The 22,882-nt window shown below is 38.3% G+C and overlaps 1 protein-coding gene across 1 annotated transcript in view; it reads left to right on the top strand.

Moving 5' to 3' along the window:
• Positions 1-22,882, top strand: part of mTerf3 (mitochondrial transcription termination factor 3) — a 114,317-nt gene that overhangs the window by 76,626 nt on the left and 14,809 nt on the right. The window contains exon 5 of the mRNA XM_090385541.1: positions 16,560-16,722. Within this exon, the coding sequence (XP_090241667.1) occupies positions 16,560-16,722 (163 nt within the window). The remainder of the gene's footprint in view (positions 1-16,559; positions 16,723-22,882) is intronic.

The following is a 22,882-nucleotide window of genomic DNA, read 5'->3' as shown; positions in this document are numbered from 1 at the left end:
ACTAAATAAAAGTGGGCCCAACACGAACCCTGGGGGACTTCACTAATTTCATTAGTCCAAGAAGAGCAGTAGACATGTATAGTATCTTATGTAAGACAGCACCTGAACGTCAATTTATCTCCGCAACCACGGAGAGCAGTGTCGACTCAGAAGCCTATGGCAGATATAAGTTAATCTGTAATCAGTTCACAAAGGAGGTTCGGCAGGCGAAGGCAGATTACGAGAAATCCTTGGCAAAAGATGCTAAGAAAAACAGCAAGGATTTCTTTACTTATATAAACCCTAAAAGGAAGGGGATGAATCTGATTGGTCCACTTGACATCGATGGTTCGACTGTTCATGATCCTGCTCAGATAGCAAACAAACTGAATGAGTATTTTGCATCTACATTCACACGTGAGGAATTATTAAGGTTTGAAAATGGCAGAAGGTTATCAAATTGTAGCAATATACTTAATGATTTTGTAATAACTGAGAGCAAAGTGGAAGAGAAATTGTAGAAGTTAAACGTAAGAAAAGCACCTGGGGTGGATGGGATCTATCCAGTTATATTAAAGGAGGCGGCAAAGCAACTAAGCAAACCCTTAGCCATAATTATGAGAGCATCCTTGGACTCAGGGGAGGTTCCCACGGACTGGAGATGTGCAATTGCATCCCTAATTCACAAAGGGGGATCGAAGGGTGACACGAGTAATTACAGACCAGTTAGTTTAACTTCTGTAAAATAATGGAGTCACTGGTTAAAGATGCATTGCAGGATCATCTAGACAAGACTGCAGCAATAATTCAGACACAGTATGGATTTGTTAAGGGAAAGTCTTGTCTGACAAATTTGATAGGTTATTATGATGTGGTTACAAAGGAACTGGAGGCAAAAAATAATTTTGATATCATATATTTGGATTTCAGGAAAGCTTTTGACACTGTTGCGCATGGAAGACTATTGTACAAATTGGAGCAGAATGGTATTAAGGGTAAGTTGCTACAATGGAAAAAGGATTGTTAAGTGCGAGAAGACAGAGGGTGGTAATCAATGGGTGCTGCTCTTCTTGGACTAATGTTATTAGTGGAGTCCCACAGGGTTCGGTGTTAGGTCCACTGTTGTTTTGTATATTTATCAATGATATTGATGAAGGTATATTAGGCTTAATGTCGAAGTTTGCAGATGATACAAATGCTGGCAGGGCTGTTAATGACAGTAATGGCAGTGTGTTACTGCAACAGGATCTGGATAATTTGGGCAGATGGGCTAAGAAGTGGCAACTGAAGTTTAACCTTGACAAATGCAAAGTACTATATGGGTAGAAGTAACCCCAGAGAAACGTACCAACTGTGTGGTACTACACTTAAGGTGGTAGAAAATGAAAAAGACCTGGGAGTAATTGTGCAGGCAGATATGAAGTTTTCTGAGCAATGCAAAAAACTTCAGGCTGCCAGGGCAGGTCACGGAGTTTTGTCAATGATATATAGGAATTTTGCTAGCAGGGAAAAGGAGGTGATTATCCCTCTGTACAAGGCAATGGTCAGGCCACGCCTTGAGTACTGCGTACAGGTCTGGAGGCCTCATTTTAGGAAGGATGTAGATTTACTTGAGCGTGTAGCATTAGCATTAGCATTAGTAGAGGCATTTGATGCAAGAAAGCAAGCTTATGCAGCATCAGCCAAAAAAAAAAAAAAAAAAAAGTAACATAAATAAATAAAAATAACCACTTCCACTTCACCCCTCTGTTCGTTCGAAATACCTGTCCAGCTGAGCCTTAAACTTATTTAGGCTATCAACTTCCACGACAAGGGATGGAAGTCTGTTCCACCCACCAACCACCCGCTGGCTAAAGGCAAATTTCCGCACATCTATCCTACATCTGTCTTTCCTCAATTTGAATTTATGCCCTCTCAGGTGATTTTTCTGAGCTAGAGGAAGAATCCCATCAGCATTGAGCATGCTCAAACCATTCAAGGCTTTGTACACCTCTATCAGATCACCCCGCTGGTGCCTAGTTTCCAGACACTGTAATTTGCAAAACTTAAGCCTTTCTTCGTAAGAGAACCCCTTTGTCCCATTCACCAATCTAGTTGCCCTTCTCTGTACTCGTTCCAGCAGCTCTACATCCTTCCTGAAATGAGGCCTCCAGGCCTGTATACAGTACTTTAGGTGTGGCCTGACCATTGCCTTATACAAGGGAAGAATCACCTCCTTATCCCTGCTAGAAAAATTCCTATATATCATTGACAATACACCATGAGCTACTCTTGCAGCTCGTCTGCACTGCTCAGAAAACTTCATATCTGCCTGCACCACCACCCCCAGGTCCCTTTCATTCTCTACCACTGTCAGTGTAGTACCACAGAGTTGATACGTTGCTCTGGGGTTGCTGTTTCCCATATGTAGTACTTTACATTTGTCAATGTTAAACTTCATTTGCCACCTCGAAGCCCACCTGCTCAACCTTTCCAAATCCTGTTGCAGCAGAATAGTGTCAGTAGTGTCCTTGACAACCCTGCCAACCTTGGTATCGTCTGCAAACTTGGACATTAAGCCTGATATACCATCATCAATATCATTTATAAATACAGAAAACAATAAAGGCCCCAATACTGAACCCTGAGGGACTCCACTAATAACATTAGTCCACGATGAGCAGTGTCCATTGATTACCACTCTCTGTCTTCTCCCCCTCAACCACCCCTTTATCCATAGCAGCAACTTGCCTCCAATGCCACACTGCTCCAATTTGTGCAGCAGCCTTCCATGTGCAACAGTATCAAAAGCCTTTCTAAGATCCAAGTATATAATATCAAAGTTATTCCCTGCATCCAGTTCTTTTGTGACTGCATCATAGTATCCAATCAAATTGGTCAGGCAAGACTTCCCCTTAACAAAACCATGCTGTGTCCTAGCTATAACTGAAGTCTTGTCTAGATGATCCTGCAGTGCTTCTTTCACCAGTGCCTCCATTAATTTTCCGGGAACAGAAGTTAAACTCACAGGTCTATAATTACTTGTGTCAGCCTTTGATCCTCCTTTGTGAATTGGGGTCACATTTGCACATCTCCAGTCAATGGGTACCTCCCCTGAGTCCAAGGAAGCTCTCATAATTATGGCTAAGGGTTTGCTTACCTCCTTTGCTGCCTCCTTTAATATAACTGGATAGATCCCATCCACCCCAGGTGCCTTTCTTGTGTTTATCTTCAACAATTTCTCCTCCACTTTGCTCTCAGTTATTACAAGATTCTCTAGCTTACTGCTAGAGTTGAATACACCTCTGTCATTCCCCTCGCTGAATAACTCCTCATGTGTGAATGTCGATGCAAAATATTCATTTAGTTTGTTAGCTACCCGAGCAGGGTCATCAACAGTTGACCCATCGATCTCAAGTGGACCAATCTGATTCATCCCCTTCCTTCTAGAGTTTACATAAGTAAAGAACTCTTTGCTGTTTTTCTTCGCATCCCTTGCCAAGGATCTCTCGTAATCTGCCTTCGCCTGCCTAACCTCCTTTGTAACTTGGTTACAGATCAACTTGTATCTATCATAGGCGTCCGTGTCACGTGTTAATTTGTATGTATCCCATGCATTTTTCTTCTCTGCCATATGCCTCATTAGTTCATCTGACAACCATTTAGGCCTAAACCTTGAACAATATTTCTTAGTTGGTATGTAAAGCCTAGTAGCTTCCACGATAAGTTCTTTGAATGCTTCCCATTTTGAATTTGCTGTTGGCTATATCATCAGTTGATCCCACTGTATAGAATTTAAATACTGTCTCAGTCCATTGTAGTCGCCTTTACGAAAGCAATACCCCTTGCCTTTACCCCTAATGGTAGTTACCTCTTTGAGTAACTCCCACTTCAGCACACTGTGATCACTGCCACCAAGTGGTTCATTTATCTGCAGATTCTTAATGCATGAAGAATCACTACTGATAATCAAATCAAGAGTATTACTCCCTCTAGTTGCCTCCCGAACATGCTGATGTAGAAAACAATCATCCAATAAATCCACAAAAGCCTTGCTACTGTGTAAGTGACCAGCCCCCAAATTCCAGTCAATATCTGGGAAATTAAAATCCCCCATTATAAGACTCTCTGATTTACTGGCCCACTCTATTTCTCCGAACAGTTTCTTATTATACTCATCAGAGTCATTAGGCCTATAGCACACTCCTACTCTCAATTTTGATCTCCCAAGGCTTATGTCACACCAAACTGACTTGACACTGCACTGTCCAGCGATGTCGACTGGCTTCACTTCCTTGGATTTTATGTGTTTTTTAACTAATAGCATAACCCCTCCTCCCTTCCTATCCTGTCTATCCTTTCTGTAGACATTGTACTCCCCAAATTCCAGTTCTGCATTTCTTATATCTGTGTGACACCACGTCTCTGAAATCCCCACAATATCTGCCTTTGATGTTTTGAGCAATACCTCAAATTCATCAAATTTATTTACTAAACTCCTAGCATTGGTGTACACACAAGTATACATGCACCTGTTCTTTTTCTTAGCTACCCTAACACAACCCATGTGTTTACTTGTACCCCAATGATTCCCAGCAGTCTCTGAAATATCCTGCATCTTATTTTCCAGGCTGCGGCTCATTCCAATAGAAGCAGTGCAAGAATCACTTTCACCTCTGCCAGTGGCTACTGTTAATCTATTAGTCCTTGTAACCCCCCAATCTAGCAGTTTTCCGACCCACCTAACATTGCCTCGATAGCATCAGCAAACATTCTTGCACCCTTTCTATTTAAGTGTATCCCATCCCTGTAGAAGCAGTCTCTCCTGTTAACAAGTACAGACCAGGCTGAAAAAAATTCTACCCCTTGAGCCCTGCACAATCTTTCCAGGGCCGAATTGATTGACAGGGCTCTCATCATATACTCCCTCCTATCGTGTCTGGGCAGAATTGCAGACACTTTCAATTTCAACCCTAATTCACGGCTTTTTTTCATCAGTGACCTGTACTTGTCAAGTAATTCCGCCGGTCTCCTACTCTTAATGTCATTAGTGCCAACGTGTACAACTATATCACCTTTTGTGCCCTTAAAAGATGATATCCGCTCTACAACGTCATCAACTTTTGCCCCTGGCAGACATACCCTGGTCCTATTCCACCTATCCTTTTTACAAAGCATGTTTCCCGTTTCCCTGACAATAGAGTCACCAACAACTACTAGTTCCTTTGGGACCAGCGCATTCTGCCTTGGGGGTTGCCGCTGTGTTCCGCGATGACCAGAGAAGCGATGACCAGTGTACAGAGAAGGGCAACAAGATTGGTGAGGGGAATGAAGGGATCCTCTTACCAAGAGAGGCTTAAGTTCTGCAAATTGCAGTGGCTGGAGACTAGGCACCTGTGCGGTGATCTGATTGAGGTATATAAGGCCTTGAATGGGTTGAGCACGCTGAATTCTGATGGGATCCTTCCACTTGTTCAGATTACGAACCTAAGGGGGCAGGCATAAATTCAAATTAAGAAAAGTCAGAGGTAGAATTGATGTGCGGAAATTTGCCTTCGTTCCATCCAACAGATGGAACAAACTTCCATCTGTTGTTGTGGAAGTTGATAGGTTGAATAAATTTAAGGAGGAACTGGACAGGCATTTGGAGGGAATGGTGTGATTTTTTTTTTTGGCTTATGCAGCATAAGCTCATACATTTGCTTTCTTGCATCACATGCCACTACTACTACTACTACTACTACTACTACTACTACTATTACCACTTTTTGTCTTCTCCCAATTATTCGTCCAGCAAGTAGAGTAGCTTCGTGGGCAGCACAGTTGGTAGGATCGCCGTCCTCCCCGTATGGGTGTAAACAGCCTGAGTTCGAATTCCTTGGATGACGGGAGGAATTTATATGGCTCTTTTTCAATGTGACTGAGTTAGTCAGTCTTGGACAAGAGGCGTGAGTTTTTCCTCCCGATAGTGGTTGAGAAACCATGCTTTTCGGACGGGTTTTTCTTCCAGAAAACAGAAAATAGACCTCAGAACACATGCCATTTTCAGACAATATACAAGGAGCGACGTGCTCTTAAGACCAGCAACAACCAAGAAATATCAAATGGACAGCGGAGCACACGCAATTTAGAGACATAATGAATACGGCTGAATATTGTCTAATTTGCTGATCCCCCTAAAATCGTATAACAACATAACTCCATGCTAAGGGATTTTTTGAAAATCTCTGAAAATGCAAAGGATTATTTATAAAAGGTTTAAAAAATATTCTGTTTTTTTTTTTTTTTTTCTCTCTTATTTGTGGTGAACCATACAGTATTTTTCTGCTATGGTAATGATGTGGGGGCAACCAGGAAATCTTGGGCGACATTTAAGAGTTTAAAATATATATATGTACTGTATGTGTTTCAAAGGCTGTAGCGTTATGTTATTGGTCAGCTCTTTTAAACCTAACTTTTTTTAAACATACTCTTAATTTTTATTTCTGTGTTTATTCACAGTTAAATGAAAGGTATGCCAAAAAAGAGAGGAATATTTATCACCATTGTTCAAGCTTTATACTGAAATCTTGCAACTCTTTTGCGATCATTTTTTTGTGTGGAAAAATATACAAAATTCAGGTATCGGCTGTTAAAATTTAAAATAATCTAATACGTTTTTCTTGAACATTAAAATGCATTAGCGCTCGGTTTTAGAGTTTTGGGTTCACTAGCGACCATATTGTGCTGTATATATTGATGTCTGTATATTGCTTGCATTCTGCAGTCGGTTTGCTGTTTTCTGGTTGTTAAACCTGTTTCCGGAAGGAAAAGCTATGTTACCATACTCTCGTCTGAGACCGAATAACTCAGTCACTTTGTGAAAAAATTCCTGGTGTCATTGACTAAATCCATCCACGTGGGACTCGAGCAATGGGTGGTTTCAAGAAAACTTTGGTTATACATAGCTACTGTAAATTGGAATAAATAGATGTGGAGTTTATCACCATTTTAAAAATTAGGTTAAAAACTGTTGTACCACCTGTACAATCACTGAAAAATTAAACAGGGTTGAATGGGGCTGTTGCAACAAAAGCAGATGAAGGGAGTAAAATGTTTCTTTATTTGATGATGCATAAACTTGTCCCTTGCATCATTTTTATTTCATTTGAACATAACTGCCCATTTATCCAAGTTACAGTGTGTGTATATATATATATATATATATAAATTAATTTTATATATATATTATTTTTATATTTGGCCCTTTTTATTTTATTTATTTATTTGCTGTCCAAGCCAGCTCTCCTGGTGGAAAATGATGAAAGGGGCCCCATGGTAAGTCCCATCAGGGGCCCCATGGCTTTTTGCCATGGAGCCCCACTCCATGTTGCCCACCACTAACCTCTGCAAGGTACCCAGGCAGTCCCAAAATTTTTATAAAAAAAAAAAAAAAAACACTACCCAAAATCAACTTATTCACAATACCCACTTTCACAACACCAGATGAAAGTTTGTTCCAACAATCAGTTATTCTCTGGCTGAAAGCAAATTATTGCACATCTGTTCTGCAGCCAAACACCCCGGGGACTCACATCTGGTGAGTATGGGCTTGGCACACCCAGGGTCCCAAGCTGGATATCATCGTTCTTCTCATTCTTGATGATTCCTCTCTCTCTCTCTCAGGGTTACTTGGGAATTTTCTTTGGCTGGTGCAGCATAAGCCTTAGACTTCCTTGCACCATATGGCTAATAATGATAATGATCCTTTTTAAATTTAGTAATAGCAACTAATTCAAGAAAGCAAGATTATACAGTATCAGCCATTTAAAGAAAATAACAAAAATATTTACTTACACTCAGCTTCCAATAATTTGTCTGCAACTTATTCAATTTATTCAGGCCACTCACTTCCATAGCTCCAGGTAGAAGTTTATTCCAACAATTAATTACCCTTTGGTTGGAAAGAAATTTCTGGACATATTTCCAGAAACCAGTAAATATGGAGGATACAAGGCTGCTATAGCCTAGTGGTTAGGCGTGTGGGTGCCTAAGTACACGTGCCTTGAGTGACCGGGGTTCAAGCCCATGACTACTGAATACGGTGCTGTTTCTTGTATTCAATCTATCATGCGAACTCCTCTGACCATTTGGTCGTTCCGGAGCATAAACAGAAAATTTATTATTTGTTTATTACTAGACAGGTTGGACTATTCACCAGTCTGTGAAATAATTATCAAGTTAGGCCCTCATACATGCTGATAATTTGGAGCTGCCATATTCTCTTAGTAAGCCACATCATTCCCATACAGCTCTTAAATGGCATGTACAATGACAATGGATACATAAACCTAAAATAGGACTAAGAGTATGGGCTGTTTTAAGATTAATAAGAGCAGAATCAGATGCATGTACACCAATGCTAAGGGCTTAGTGAATAAATTTGCTGACTTAAAGTGAATAAAATTTATTCACCTTAAGTCATCATATGCAGACATTGTAGGGATATCAGAGACATGTTGCTAAGACATAAGGGATGCAGAATTTGAATATGGGAGTACAATGTGTACTGAAAGGTCAGACAGGATAGGAGGGGATTGGAGGTGTTAAGCTTCGTAGAATCTAAGACAGTGTATCCATTTGGCATAGGCAACCAGTACAGTGTTGATTCATTTTGGTGTGACAAAAGCATTGGGAAAACAAAAATAAGAATAGGAGTATGATATGGGCCAAATGACTGTGATGAGTATAATGAACAACTATATAGACAAATAGAATGGGTCAGTAAATCAGAATGTCTTATAATGGGAGATTTTAACTTTCTAAATATTAGTTGAAACTTGCAAATTGGTTACTCACACAGTAGTAAGACTTTGTGGATTTATTAGATGATTGTTTTCTACACCAGCACATTAGAGGAGCAATGAGAGAAAGCAGTACTCTTGATGTTATTGTCAATAGTGACTCTTGTATTAAAAGTCTGCAAATAAAGGAACCACAAGGCAGGCATAATCACTTCATTGATGTGTGATTTACTTAAGGATGTAACTACTGCCAAATTCAAAGGGAAGGGCATTTGGCAATAAATGCAAAGAACAGTATCCGACTTCATTAGTTATATAAACACTAAAAGGTAGGGGTTGAATCATATTGGTCTGCTAGATATGAATGGTTTAACCGTTGATCATCCTGCTCAGGTTGCTGGCAAGCTCAATAGATGTTTCATGTCTGCATTCACACACGAGCAGTTTTTTTAGAGATGAGGATGCAAGAAGTGTATCAAATTCTAATAAAGATCTAAATGATTTTGTTATAACTAAGAGGTCAGCAAAAGAGATTATTGTAGCTGAATCTAAAAAGAGGCATCTGGGTTGGATGTAATCTATTCAGTTATGTTAAAGGAAGCAACCAAAGAGGTAAGCAAACCTTTAGCCATAATTATGAGAGATGAAATTTAAGGTGTTAGTCAAAACATCAAAGTCAGATATTGTTGGAATATCAGAGATGTGGTGTCGCACAGATGTAAAGAATGCAGAATTGGATTTGGGGAGTACAATGTGTACAGAAAGTATAGGAAGGGTGGAGGGGTTATGCTATTAGTTAAGAAATGCATAATATCTAAGGAAGTGCAGCCAGTTGACATAGGTGGACAGTGCAGTGTTGAGTCAGTTTGGTGTAACATAAGCACTGTGAAAACAAAATTGAGAGTAGGAGTGTGTTATAGGCCTAATGACTCTGATGAGTATAATGAACAACTGTACAGAGAAATAAAGTGAGCCAGGAAATCAGATTGTCTTATAATGGGGGATTTTAATTTCCCAGATAGTGACTGGAACTTGTGAGGTTTTTTTTATTTTTTTATTATTATTATTAGCTATATGATGCAAGGAAGCCTGAGGCTTATGTTGTACCAGCCAAAAAATAAAAAAAAAAAATAAAAATTCTGAATTACCCTGAGAGAGAGAGAGAGAGAGAGAGAGAGAGAGAGAAGTAGAAGGGAATCACCAAGAAATAGAAGAATGATGATATCCAGCTCAGCACCCTGGGTGTGCCAAGCCCATACTCACCAGATGTGAGCCCCTTTGGGTTGGTCACTCACACCCTAGCAAGACTTTTGTGGATTTATTGGATGATTGTTTTCTACAGCAGCATGTTCGGGAGGCAACCAGAGGGAGTAATACCCTTGATCTGATTATCTGTAGTGGTTCTTCGTGCATTAAGAATCTGCAGATAAAGGAAGCACTAGGTGGCAGTGATCACAGTGTGCTGATGTGGGATTTACTCAAAGAGGTAACTATCATTAGTGGTAAAAGGAAGGGTTTTTGCTTTCGTAAAGGTGACTACGGTGGTCTGAGACAGTATTTAAATTCTATACAGTGGGACCAACTGACCAACAGCAAATTCTAAATGGGAAGCATTCAAAGAATTAATCTTGGAAACTACTAGGCTTTTCATACCAACTAAGAAATACTGTTCAAGGTTTAGGTTTAAATGGATGTCAGATGAACTAATGAAATATTATTATTATATATTATTTCTCCCTTACTGGGGGTTCCACTTCTTGACGGGTATTGCTATCAAGTACGCAGGGTGGTTGTTGTTATGTCTGGTGTTACTGTTGGTCGAGGAACTCTCTGACTACAGGTGTTCCGGATTGCGGTTTTTTCTGGAGTTCCTTGTAGGTGTTCGCTGGAAGACCTATTGCTGCTAGGCTGTTATTATTATTATTATTGCTCTTATATTATTTCTCCCTTATTGGGGGTTCCACCTCATGACTGGTATTGCTACCAAGTACACAGGGTGGTTGTTGTTATGTCTGGTTATTATTATTAGCCATATAATGCAAGGAAGCCAGAGGCTTATGTGCATCAGCTAAAAAAAAATTTCTGAGTTACCCTGAGAGAGAGAGAGAGAGAGAGAGAGAGAGAGAGAGAGAGAGAGAGAGAAAAGGGAATCACCAAGAAAGAGAAGAATGACGATATCCAGCTCAGGATCCTGGGTGTGCCAAGCCCATACCAGATGTAAGCCTCTGGGTGGCAGAGAAGAAAAATGCATGGGATACATATAAATTAACAAGTGACACAGAAGCCTATGGTAGATGTAAGCTGGTCTGTAATCAAGTCACAAAGGAAGTTAGGCAGGCAGAGGCAGATTACAAGAAATCTTTGGCAAAGGATGCAAAGAAAAACAACAAAGAGTTCTTTACCAATGTAAACTCTAGAAGGAAGGGGATGAATCAGATTGGTGCACTTGATATCGATGGTTCAACTGTTGATGATCCTACTCAGGTCGCTAACAAACTGAATGAGTATTTTGCATCAACATTTACACATGAGGAGTTATTCAGGGAGGGGAATGCCAGAGAGTGTATTAAACTCCGGCAGTGAGCTAAATGATTTTGTAATAACTGAGAGCAAAGTACAGCAGAAATTGTTGAAAATAAACATAAGAAAGGCATCTGGGGTTGATTGGATCTATCTAGTTATATTTAAGGAAGCAGCAAAGGAAGTAGCCATAATTATGAGAGCTTCCTTGGACTCAGGGTAGGTACCCATGGATTGGAGATGTGCAAATGTGACCCCAATTCACAAGGGTGATCAGGGTGGATCAAAGAGTGACACAAGTAATTACAGACCCATTAGTTTAACTTCTGTTCTGGGAAAATTAACCCATTAGTGCCGGGCATACTCATGTGGGAACATTAATTCAAAATGTTATTATTTTGAACCTGTCACAATTCCATGAAATATTTCTCTATATTGTTTATCTATAAATATGAGAAATGATTCATATACCGCTGTCAGCACAGATGTCTTCAGTACCGATCTTGTAATCATTGCAAGAGGCCGGTTTATTTTTCTACTGACTCACGGATTGTCATCAAATTTTTGTTTTATATATAGTGTTTTTTCAGACTGTCTTTGTTTTACAATTAAATTTAGAGACAATATATGCTGTAAATATGAACAAATTTTCATTTTTTCTATTACATTTTTATTGCTTTTTTTTACATTACATTTTTTCTAGTTTTTTTTTTTTTTTTGTTTATATCTTACTGTCCTCAAACAGGGACATTAGGCATTACTGTATATAAGTTTTATTTTTGTTTATAGTGAAATGTAAACTGGGCAATAATGGAACTGAAGATTTTTTATGGCAAGAAGAAATACACCAGACTTGAGAAAGCTATCGAAGATATTGCAAATCAAGAATCTAACAATAATGATGTTTTTGAAATTTGCATGTTACCTCCAAATTTGTATGAGTTGACAGATTGTGAAGAATTTGTTGATTTGTTGTAATTCATTTCCAAAAGAAATTCCTGATTCTCTGGAAATTTCATTTGAAAATACCAATGAAGATGTTTTATCCCCGGAAGAAGAAGATGATGTTCCAGAAGATAAAAGTGGTAGTGATTCAACGATATATCTTGATTTCAAAAAAGCAAAATGGCTGAAGAGACATCCGGAATATGCACTTCTCAGAACAAATGAACATTGTTTTACAAGTGAGTAGATGCCATGAAAAATGACTTAAAAGATTTATCCCCACCCAAAATATTTGAAAAACTTTTTAGTGATGAAATCACAGGCTATATATGCGAACAAACCATAATATACACTCGACAAAAAAAAAAATCATGAATTTACTATCGCCAACAAAGAAATGTGAAGTTTTATTGCAATATTGCTTTTGACAGGATATCACAACCTTCCTCAAGAAAGAATGTATTGATCGCTGGATGAGGACTTGGGTGTCTCGTGCATTTATAATGCCATGTCAAGAAATCGATATCTAGAAATAAAGAGATTTGTACATCTGGCCAATAATGATGAAATTGGAAATTGTCAAGATTAAATGTACAAAGTTAGGCCAATAATGAATATGCTCATAAAACAATTCTGTCAGTGGGGAGTTTTCCCACAAGGACAAGTCAATGGTGAAGTATTTTGGACATAATCCATCCAAACAATTTATCAAGGGGAAATCAGTGAGGTTCGGTTACAAAATTTGGATGGTAAGTAGTTCTTCTGGGTCTTGCTACAATTTTGACATCTATTGCAGAAAACCAACTAACGAAACCAAAAATGTGAAGAGTATACCTGTAGTATCTGACACTGGTTAAAGAAGCACTGCAGGATCACAAAGGAACTGAATGTCAAAAATAATTTTGATATCATATACTTGGATTTCAGGAAAGCTTTTGATACTGTTGCACATGGAAGACTGCTGTACAAATTAGGGCAGTGTGGCATTAAGGGCAAGTTGCTGCTATGGATAAAAGGATGGTTGAGTGGGAGAAGACAGAGAGTAGTAATCAATGGACACTGCTCTTCGTGGACTAATGTTATTAGCAGTGTCTCCCAGGGTTCGGTTTTGGGTCCATTCTTGTTTTCTGTATTCATTAATGTTATTGATGAAGGTATATCAAGCTTAACGTCTAAGTTTGCAGATGATACGAAAGTTGGCAGGGTTGTTAGTGACACTAATGACAATACGCTGCTGCAACAGGACCTAGAAAAGTTGAGCAGGTGGGCTGAGAGGTGGCAACTAAAGTTTAACATCGACAAATTTAAAGTACTGAATATGGGTAGCAGTAACCCCAGAGTAACGTACCAACTGTGTGGTACTACACTCAGGGTAGTAGAGAATGAAAAGGACCTAGGGGTAATTGTGCAGTCAGATATGAAGTTTTCTGAGCAGTGCAGATGGTCTGCAAGAGTAGCTCATGGTGTCCTGTCAATGATATACAGGACTTTTGCTAGCAGGGATAAGAAGGTGCTTATCCCCTTTGTATAAGGCAATGATCAGACCACACGTTGAGTACTGTATAGAGGTCTGGAGGCCTCATTTTAGGAAGGATGTAGAGCTGCGGAACGAGTACAGAGAAGGGCAACAGATGAATGGAACAAAGAGTTTCTTTTACGAAGAAAGGCTTAAATTTTGCAAATTGCAGTGTCTAGAGACTAGGCACCTGCAAGGTGATCTTATTGAGGTGTATAAGGCCTTGAATGATTTGAGCAAGCTCAGTGCTGATGGGATTCTTCCTCTTGTTCAGATTAATTGCTCGAGGGGGCATAAATTCAAATTAAGGAAAGACAGTTGTAGAATAGATGGGCAGAAATTTGCCTATATCCAGAACAAATCGCTAGAACAAACTTCCATCTGTCGTTTTAGAAGTTGACAGCTTAAATAAATTCAAGGCAGAACTAGAACAAACATTTGGAGCGAATGGATGGGTGAAATAGAAATGTTTTTTTTTTTTTTTTTTTTACTGATGCTGTTTAAGCTTATTTTCTTGCATCGTATGCCCCTATTAATGCTAGTGAGAGCATCCTTGGATTTGCAGGAGGTTTCTATGGACTGGAGATGAGCGAATGTATTCTCAATTTTCAAAGGGACATAAAGGGTGATATGAGTAATTACAAACCTGTTAGCTTGACTTCTCTTCCAGATAAAATTATTACAGTCACTGGTTAAAGAAGTAACACAGGACCATCTAGACAGGACTGCATTGACAGCATGGATTTGTGTAAGGGTGAGCTCGTCTGACCAGTCTGACTATAACACAATAACAAAGAAACTGGATGCAAAAAATAATTTTGATTTTGGAAAAGCTTTTAACACTTTCACCTAAAAGACTGCTTTACAAATTGGAACAATATGGCATTAGGGTTAATTTGCTACTGTGGATAGAGGGATGGTTGAGTGACAGAATACAAAGAGTATTCTGTATTGCTTGGTTTTCTGTTATTAGTGAAGTCCCCAGGTTTCATTGCTGAGCTTGTTGTTTTCTATATTTATTAATGATATATATTGAGATCTGATGTATACACACAGTGCAGATGTCTTGCAGTGCCGAAAAAAGAAAATGGCAGGTCACGTGATTACTGTATTTGTTTGAGTTCACCATTTTCAAAGTGAATTCTGTACTGATATTATTATTATTAGTATCAGGACCCTAGGTGCGCCAAGCCCATACTCACCAGACATGGGCTTGTTCTTTAAAGTTATATTAATATCATGGATTATACCACTGTTTTACATTTATTTTAAATTAAAAACCCCTCACTATGACTTCTAAAGTTAATAATCCTCATACAGAAAGGAAAGAAGACCAACATTAAAGCTTAGTGAGAAACTTGATATAATACAAACTATTACATTAGGGTCACTCGGAATGTTAATTCATATACCCATGTGTATTGTATCTGCAAATTTCATGTTTTCTGCTCGATTTCCCTGTTTTGCCAGACGAAAAACCCCAGTTTCTGGGGGGAAAACCTTTTTATCTATGCCTGCGACCCACTAACTCAACCACGGAGTGAAAAAAAGCATATAAAAGTTCCTCGCGTCATCGATGGGATTCGAACCCAGCCTTTTCCACCCAGTGTGGGGAGGATGGTGATGATACCACTATGCTACACACGCAGACTAAACTTGATACAATAAAGAAAGTAGAACGGGGCTTCAGCAGAAGTGTATTAATGGCAGAATATAACATTGGATCATCAACATGTTTATGTTTTTTATGTGCAGTTAATAAAATTGCATCCTTATTCTCTCTATTTCTTATTTGGCCTCATTATTTCTGCATTAAATACATTAAAAATAAAACTTTCTGGATAACAGAAAAATCAAAATAAAACGGCACCTTGAATCCCCAAAGGTGCCATTATTTCGAAAGTCTACTGTATATTTATTGATGAAAGTATATTAGCCTTAATATCTAAGTTTGCAGATGATTAATGACAGTGGTGAAGGTTTGCTACTGCAAAAGGATCTGGATAAATTACACATATGAGCTGAGAAGTGACAATTGAAGGTTAACATTGACATCACACTCAGGCTAGTGGAAATTAAAAAGACATTTTAGCATTGAATTCATTAAAATTTTTCAGTTTTCTTTGAATTCAACCATATGCACAAAGGCCAAGATAACACCTGAATATAGTGATCTTCAAAAAAATTTTGGAATTGTTTTTTCGAGAAGATTGCCATGAACAGAGAGCCAAATCATGTTGAAATATAATTGCCAGTAGAGAATCTTTCATTCAGTTCATTTACCATCCTGCTTAACAAAATGGTTAAATATTGATTGTATTTTTATCATTCAAGCTTTTGGGATTAAAGAGTTCTTTAATCCCAGTTTTTCAGTTTTCTGTTGGGATTAAAGAGTCCTTTAATCCCAACAGTTTGAAAAAGGACTTTAAAGGAGGTTTTTTTTTTTTTTTTTGCTTGGATGTTTAAGTGTTTGTTGACGGCTTACTTCAGACAGGTTTTAGTCAACCATATGCACAAACAAATCTTATGCCTCAGAATGGGACTTATCAGAATAAAGAACTGTTTTTCTCTTTCCAGTGGCTATCCATTCATTGATTTTACTTTTTTTACTATACAAGCATACAGGAAAAACATTGCATTGTATAAAAATACTAAATGATGAAGTGTGTTCTAGTTAATTTGCATGGAGGTGTAGAAATTACAAGAGTAAGTAGTGAACAAAATTTTATGTATGTATGGATTTTGTTCATTGTCAAGGTGTAAAATGCTGAACATTGTTAATTTTTTGCCAGTTGGCTTTTTTAATTGTTTAGATACTGTTAATTTTATATTTTCAGAACAAGCAATGGCTTCTATTTTTGTCTGGCATGCATTTAGAAGAGGAACAAAAGTGCTACCTAATCTAGAGAATATAGCTCAAATTAGGCCACCAATCTCTTTTACTGCATTTTATATTCCTCAGCATTATTATCATAACAGATCTTATATTATTACAAAATGGTAAGTTTTTTCTACAAATTATTGGGCAAAAAAATGTTTAACAAGAATTTGATACATGTCATATTTAGATTAAAGTTTGTTACAGGTTTTAATTTTAATACAAATTGCTTTCAATGTCTAGCACTTTATTTTATTTATTTTTTAAAGTAGCAGAGATGTTCTGTCAAAATCAAAGGATACATGTACCACAATTACACATTTGAAAAAATGACATGTCGCTAAAAATTATACTTGCTATTAATAGTTACCTATGTAAACAGAATAATTATACAGAACAACACAAAATGGACTAGTCAAATACAGTGTTTTTTTACACTCACAAATGGCATTTAGCGTGATGTTAAGGTCTCACTTCTTAGCCAGATGCATTGAACTTTCCTCTGCTTGCACCTCATGCTAGTGGAACTGTTAGTAACCTTGACTATATTTTCCACGTGTATAGAATACCTAGGATACTGGAGATGACCGCCCAGGTGTGAATTAATGTAAGCAGGGGTCAAGATATGATGCTCATATTACCAGAGGAATAGCCAGCCCCTGTTACATTAGGCAGTACTGGATGTTAGATGACTCTTATCGCCTGGTGCAAAATCACCACTTTTTTTAATGGAGGTTTAAAGTGATGAAAACTACATTTGGTCTACAGAGCAAAGCTCCAGCATCTCGCCCATCTCTTTTATCATGCAATATGAGTCACATCTTTTGAAGTTATGACAGATGTTGTAGTGAGGTTCAAAAATTCCCTACATTTACCTATATCTGCAAGCTGCCTTTGATGTTATTTGGATACCCATCCAAATTCTCAAGGAAATAATTCTCAAGGTGAGAATTATTTCCATGAATATGGAAATACTTCTCACCTTGAGAATTATTTCCATATTCATGGGGACCTACTCTGGTTGCTGCAGGCTATCCTCTATAGGAGAACCATAATACTTAAACATGATCACTCTAGGAGAACAAGATCCAGTACTGTGGTGCGCACTCTTGCTCTCTCTCTCTTATTCTCTTTGTGGCACTGCTAGTTCCATTTGTTACCATCAAATGATATTCTCTTGGAAACAGGCCCCATCTAATTTAATGTCTTTGATCTGTGGAACAACCATAAAGATTGTCTCATCTCAAGCTGATCTTGGAGTTGTTTTTGACTCCAAGCTCTTACTCTGTGGACATGTTGAACATCTACTAACAAGATCTGCTCATCTCCATTGGATAGCAAAAAATCAGCTTCTCCGTGTTACATGTCTTTCTCTGGCCTGTAAATACTTCATTACCAATACCTTGCCAGTAGCTCTCCATGGATCATAAATTTGGGCATCTGCTGCATTCATTACACTGAAAATTCTTCACCTCTGATTACTAGCCCTGGAAATGGGTGTGTGAAAATTTCCTCTCCCTCAGCAAGTGACCACTACCAATATGGTCGAGACTCTGGGTATTCCTTGGCTTCTTGGTTTTATCAGGGAGAAAAGATGTTTTCACTGTCAAGATGATTGACTAGCCTAACCTCGTAATCCTGCATATGGGATACATGCCCTTGTAGGATTCCTTACTGTCATCTCAGGTCACATCCTATAGTGACACTAACTGTAGCAGGCAGTATTCTCTCTGGGAGAATCCTGCTAACTGAAATGCTGCCCACCATACAGAACCTGTACCATGACCTCCAGAATTTTGCCATGTGTAAATACTATGGGTGGTAGGTTCTTGATGCTGTTTTTGCTTCCGAACTGCCTGATGGGGAAGAAATTGCTCCATTTGTCACTGTGATATAAGAGTAGAATACAGTTGGACATGCTTTTTTGCCTGCCTGCCTTGATTGACTTTACTTCGGGTGATGTAACTCTTGACTTGACTTTGGAGTGCCTTGTGGTGGCCAAGTCAGGCATATTTCCATGTATATTTTCTTAATATGTCATTTTACCATGTTATTGTTCTTGAATTTTTTGTTAATCCCTGGTGTAATTATTCCTTGAAGGGTTCCTCTACCTATTATTTGTATTTTTTTTTATTCTTCTGGTCTTAAATAAATAAATAAAAATGCTCTTTATGTTAGTAAAGAGCATTTATTTATTTATTTATTTTGAAGGTATATCTTTAAAATGGTTTTGTAGGCTAGCTGCTGAATAGTCCCCTGATCCTATATTCTGATCATATTGGTCAAATTAATGCTTGCACCTACCTCAAGAGTTCTTGTTTTTACTGCAACAGAACATATTAGCAAGATGTTCTGAGGGCAGAAACATTTCAAATGAGCGGGCAGCTAATACCAGGGAAGCAAGCTTAAATAACTTTAAGGGGTGTGTCAGGGTAGTTAACTATACAAGAATATGAAGTCTTAATTGTTTATACAGTAATGTCAGAAGTGTTGTCAATAAAATGAGTGAATTCGAACTGCTGGTTAGGACAAGTAACACTGACATAATGGGACTTACGTAAACGTGGTGCCACCTGGAGATAGGGGATGATGAGTTTCAATACAGTATGTATAATGTATTTAGGAAGGATAGGGAAGATAGAAGGGGTGGTGGGGTCATGCTTCTTATCAAAAGCAGCCTGAGCGTGACAAAATCTTTCCTGGATTCAGACATTTTGCATGCTAGTATAGAATCTGCATGGTGTGAGATAGTTGGAAGCAAAGGTGTAATGAGAGTTGGAGTAATCTACAGGCCAGGTGATTGTGAAGATTATGATGAGAGCCTCTACATGCAAATGGAATGTACAAGTAAGTGTGAATGTCTTATTATGGGTGATTTTAATTTGCCTCTAATTGATTGGAGCAAATGGGAAGGAAACTCCACATGAGAGACTAAATTTTTAAATCAACTAGATGATTGCTATTTGTATCAACATGTCAGGGAAAGTATTAGGGAAAAGAATACTCTAGACCTCATCATCACCCATGAACCAGATGATATAATAGGCTGACAGTACAGGTACCAGTAGCAGGAAGTGATCACAGAGTTCTACGATGGACGATGAAGAGAGAGAGGTAGCAGTAGTTAAAGGGCAAAGGAATGGGTTATAATTTCAGGAAAGGAAATTATGACGGCTTAAGCTGCTACATGGCCTCCATTAACTGGGTAGATATCTCACAGAGAGGGCGAATACAATTGAATTATGGTATACCTTTAAAACATTAATCACAGATGCCTTGAATGCTTATATCCCATTAAAAATTACTCCACAAGGAGGATTCCTAGTTGGATGAATAATGAAGTTGCTAGATTACTTGAGCAGAAAAAGATGACATGGAAAAGTTACAGAGCAATAAAAAGTACTGAAGCCTATAACAGCTAAAAATTGATCTGTAATAGTGCCACACAAAAGGTTAGGCTGGCAAAGGCAGATTATGAGAAATTGCTGGCAAAGAGAGCAAGAGCAAAGAAGGGGGTAAGGAATTCTTCACATATATATAAATGCAAAGAAGAGAAGGACAAACCAGATCAGACCCTTATGTAATTTACGTGGGATAGTATTAGATACCTCAGCTGAAGTTGCAGATGAACTCAACAGTTACTTTGTATCGATATTTACAGAAGAAAAACCCTTTACGTCAACGAGAAAAGGAGTGTAGTTGAAAAAAATGTAATTAACGATGCTTATTTAATGAAGAAACTTTCGAGCCTACAGGCCGGTAAGGCTCCTGGTGTTGGTGGCATATACCCTATAATCTTAAGGGAGGCAGCAAGCGAGTGAATTGAACCATTGAGGCTAATTATGAGAGCATCACTGGACTCGGGAGTGATTCTGTTGGATTGGAAAAGTGCCAATGTATCTCCAATACATAAGGGCGGTTCTAGTAGTGAAGTGGGAAATTACTGGCCGGTTAGCCTAACTTCGATAGTAGGGAAAATCATGGAGACAATAATCAAGGGTGCAATTCAGGATCATTTAGATAGAAATGGAATTATGAAGGATTTCAGCATAATTTTGTAAAGGGAAAATCATGTTTAGCTAATCTGGTTAGCTATTTTGACAGGCTCACTCAAGAGCTGGACTTAGGGAATAATTTCAACATTATTTGGATTTCAGCAAAGCATTTGACTCAGTCCCACATGAGTGGTTACTTTATACGCTGGAACAGGTTGGAATCACAGGGAAAATCCTTAGATGGATGGCTTCGGGGCAGGAGGCAAAGTTGTGATAAATGGTTATCCCTCAGATTGGGTTGATGTAAGAAGTGAGGTTCCCCAATGATCAGTATTAGGACCACTATTGTTTTTGATTTTCATAAATTACATCGATGAAGGGATAGAGGATGTGATGTCTAAATTTGCAGATGATGTAAAGATTGGTAGAGTAGTTAATGATCACCACCAAGCAGAGCTTCTTCTGAGTGACCTAGATAGACTTCAGGAATGGTCAGAAAAATGGCATCTATGCTTTAATCCAGCAAAGTGTGAAGTATTGCACCTGGGGAACAATAACCCCAAAATAACTTATACACTTAGTGGAGTTGAACTAAAGCTGGTAGTGGAGGAAAGGGACTTGGGTATTACGATACGGTCAGACACGAAGTTCTCCAAGCATTGTAGACTTGTTGCAAGGAAGGCTCATGATGTCCTATTGATGATTAATCGAACAATTGTGAGTAGAGATAAGGACGTCATAATCCCATTATATAAGACTATTGTTAGTTGTTATTTGGTTTTTAGGAGCATTAGCAACTAAAGCCATATTGCTCCAGGGATATGCGGTGGTCATTCCCTGACCTTTCTGCATCCTCCATATTTGGTGGTCACAGGCTCGAACCCCAGTCTAATCAAGAAGCGTGTGCTACGCACAGATGCTCCTGCCCACCTGGCTATGGAGGTGCCGCTATTGTTAGACCACGCTTGGAATACTGTGTTCAGTTATGGAGAGCCCACCTAAAGAAAGACTTCGAATATGTGGGTTGTAGAGCTTGGAAACTAGGCACCTTAGAGGAGAATTGATTGAGGTGTGCAAGGCATAAGTAAAATGAATGAGGACGAAATTTTCACAGTTATAAATGATTCTAGAACAAGGAGCCATAATTTCAAGTTAGGGGGAAGACGTTTAGACTGGATTGCAGGAAGTTTTATTTTAGCCAGCGAGTTATAAATTACTGGAATAAGTTACCTACATGGGTGGTAGAGGCTGACAGAGGGTGAATACCCTCTATCAGCCTCTACCACACATATTCAAAGGTCAGCTGGAGGGAAACGCATAGGTTGTCTATTTCCTTTTTTCTTATTATTTATTTTTTCTTATTATTATTATTTATTATTTTTTGTTATTTTTTTATTTTATTTTATTTTATTATTATTTTTGGCTGGTGCAGCATAAGCCATAGGCTTCCTTGCACCATGTGGCCATTGCTAATACTAATACTATAGATTCCTCCAAGAGGAGTCTGAGTAGTGTGTATGTGAGAGCACTGTCAAGCCAATGTTATTAACATTAGTATTGGCCAAAATATGCAAGATAGCTATGTTTTTGCTAAATCAGCCAAAAAAAATTGTCTATTCAAACATACATCCCTTTTATTATATTCTTCTCACTGCCAAAAGGCATTTGAACCAGCTCTTCCTTGACCACCCAAGGAGGCAGTTTATTACAGATCAACAAAGTATTCACCAAATGCAAATTTCTTGAGTCAGTCTGTTTATTTCTTTGAAATAATTCATATTTATGCCGCCTGGGTTTTTGTGTCCCAGTTCAATTCGAAAAATTACACAATTCTTCATTTTGCTGTCCCTCTCCCCCCTTAGTACCAAATACATTTCAATCAGATCTCTTCTGAGATTCTTAGTTTCCAAGCTTTCTAGCCCATGTTCACCATTTTGGCACAAAGTTGCTAATTGAAGCTATCTATTATTTGACGAGAGGCCAATAACACTTGAAACAACTGTAATAGCCTTATAATTTTTAGTGTCTGATGGCTTTAGATGTTATTAAATTAAAAACAGTATTAGTAATTTTGGCTCAATTTGTGAATAACAATGTCATTTCTAAAATGAGCACAAGCCCAAGCCTGTTGCTCTCATCAGTAGGAACGCAGTGTTCCCCTGACAGGAAAATGGAAAAATAAAATGCAGGGTAGTGTTCGGAGCGGCCATATTTTGAAAATTGGTAAGTGGGACAACTTGAATGAAATGTGTAGTATAGCATTTTTTTTTTTTTTTTTTTTTTTGGC

The sequence above is a fragment of the Mastigoproctus giganteus genome, chromosome 11, assembly GCF_048544385.1.
Source record: "Mastigoproctus giganteus isolate SK-2022 chromosome 11, ASM4854438v1, whole genome shotgun sequence".
NCBI lineage: Eukaryota > Metazoa > Arthropoda > Arachnida > Uropygi > Thelyphonidae > Mastigoproctus > Mastigoproctus giganteus.
This window is presented reverse-complemented; position numbering and strand designations above follow the sequence as displayed.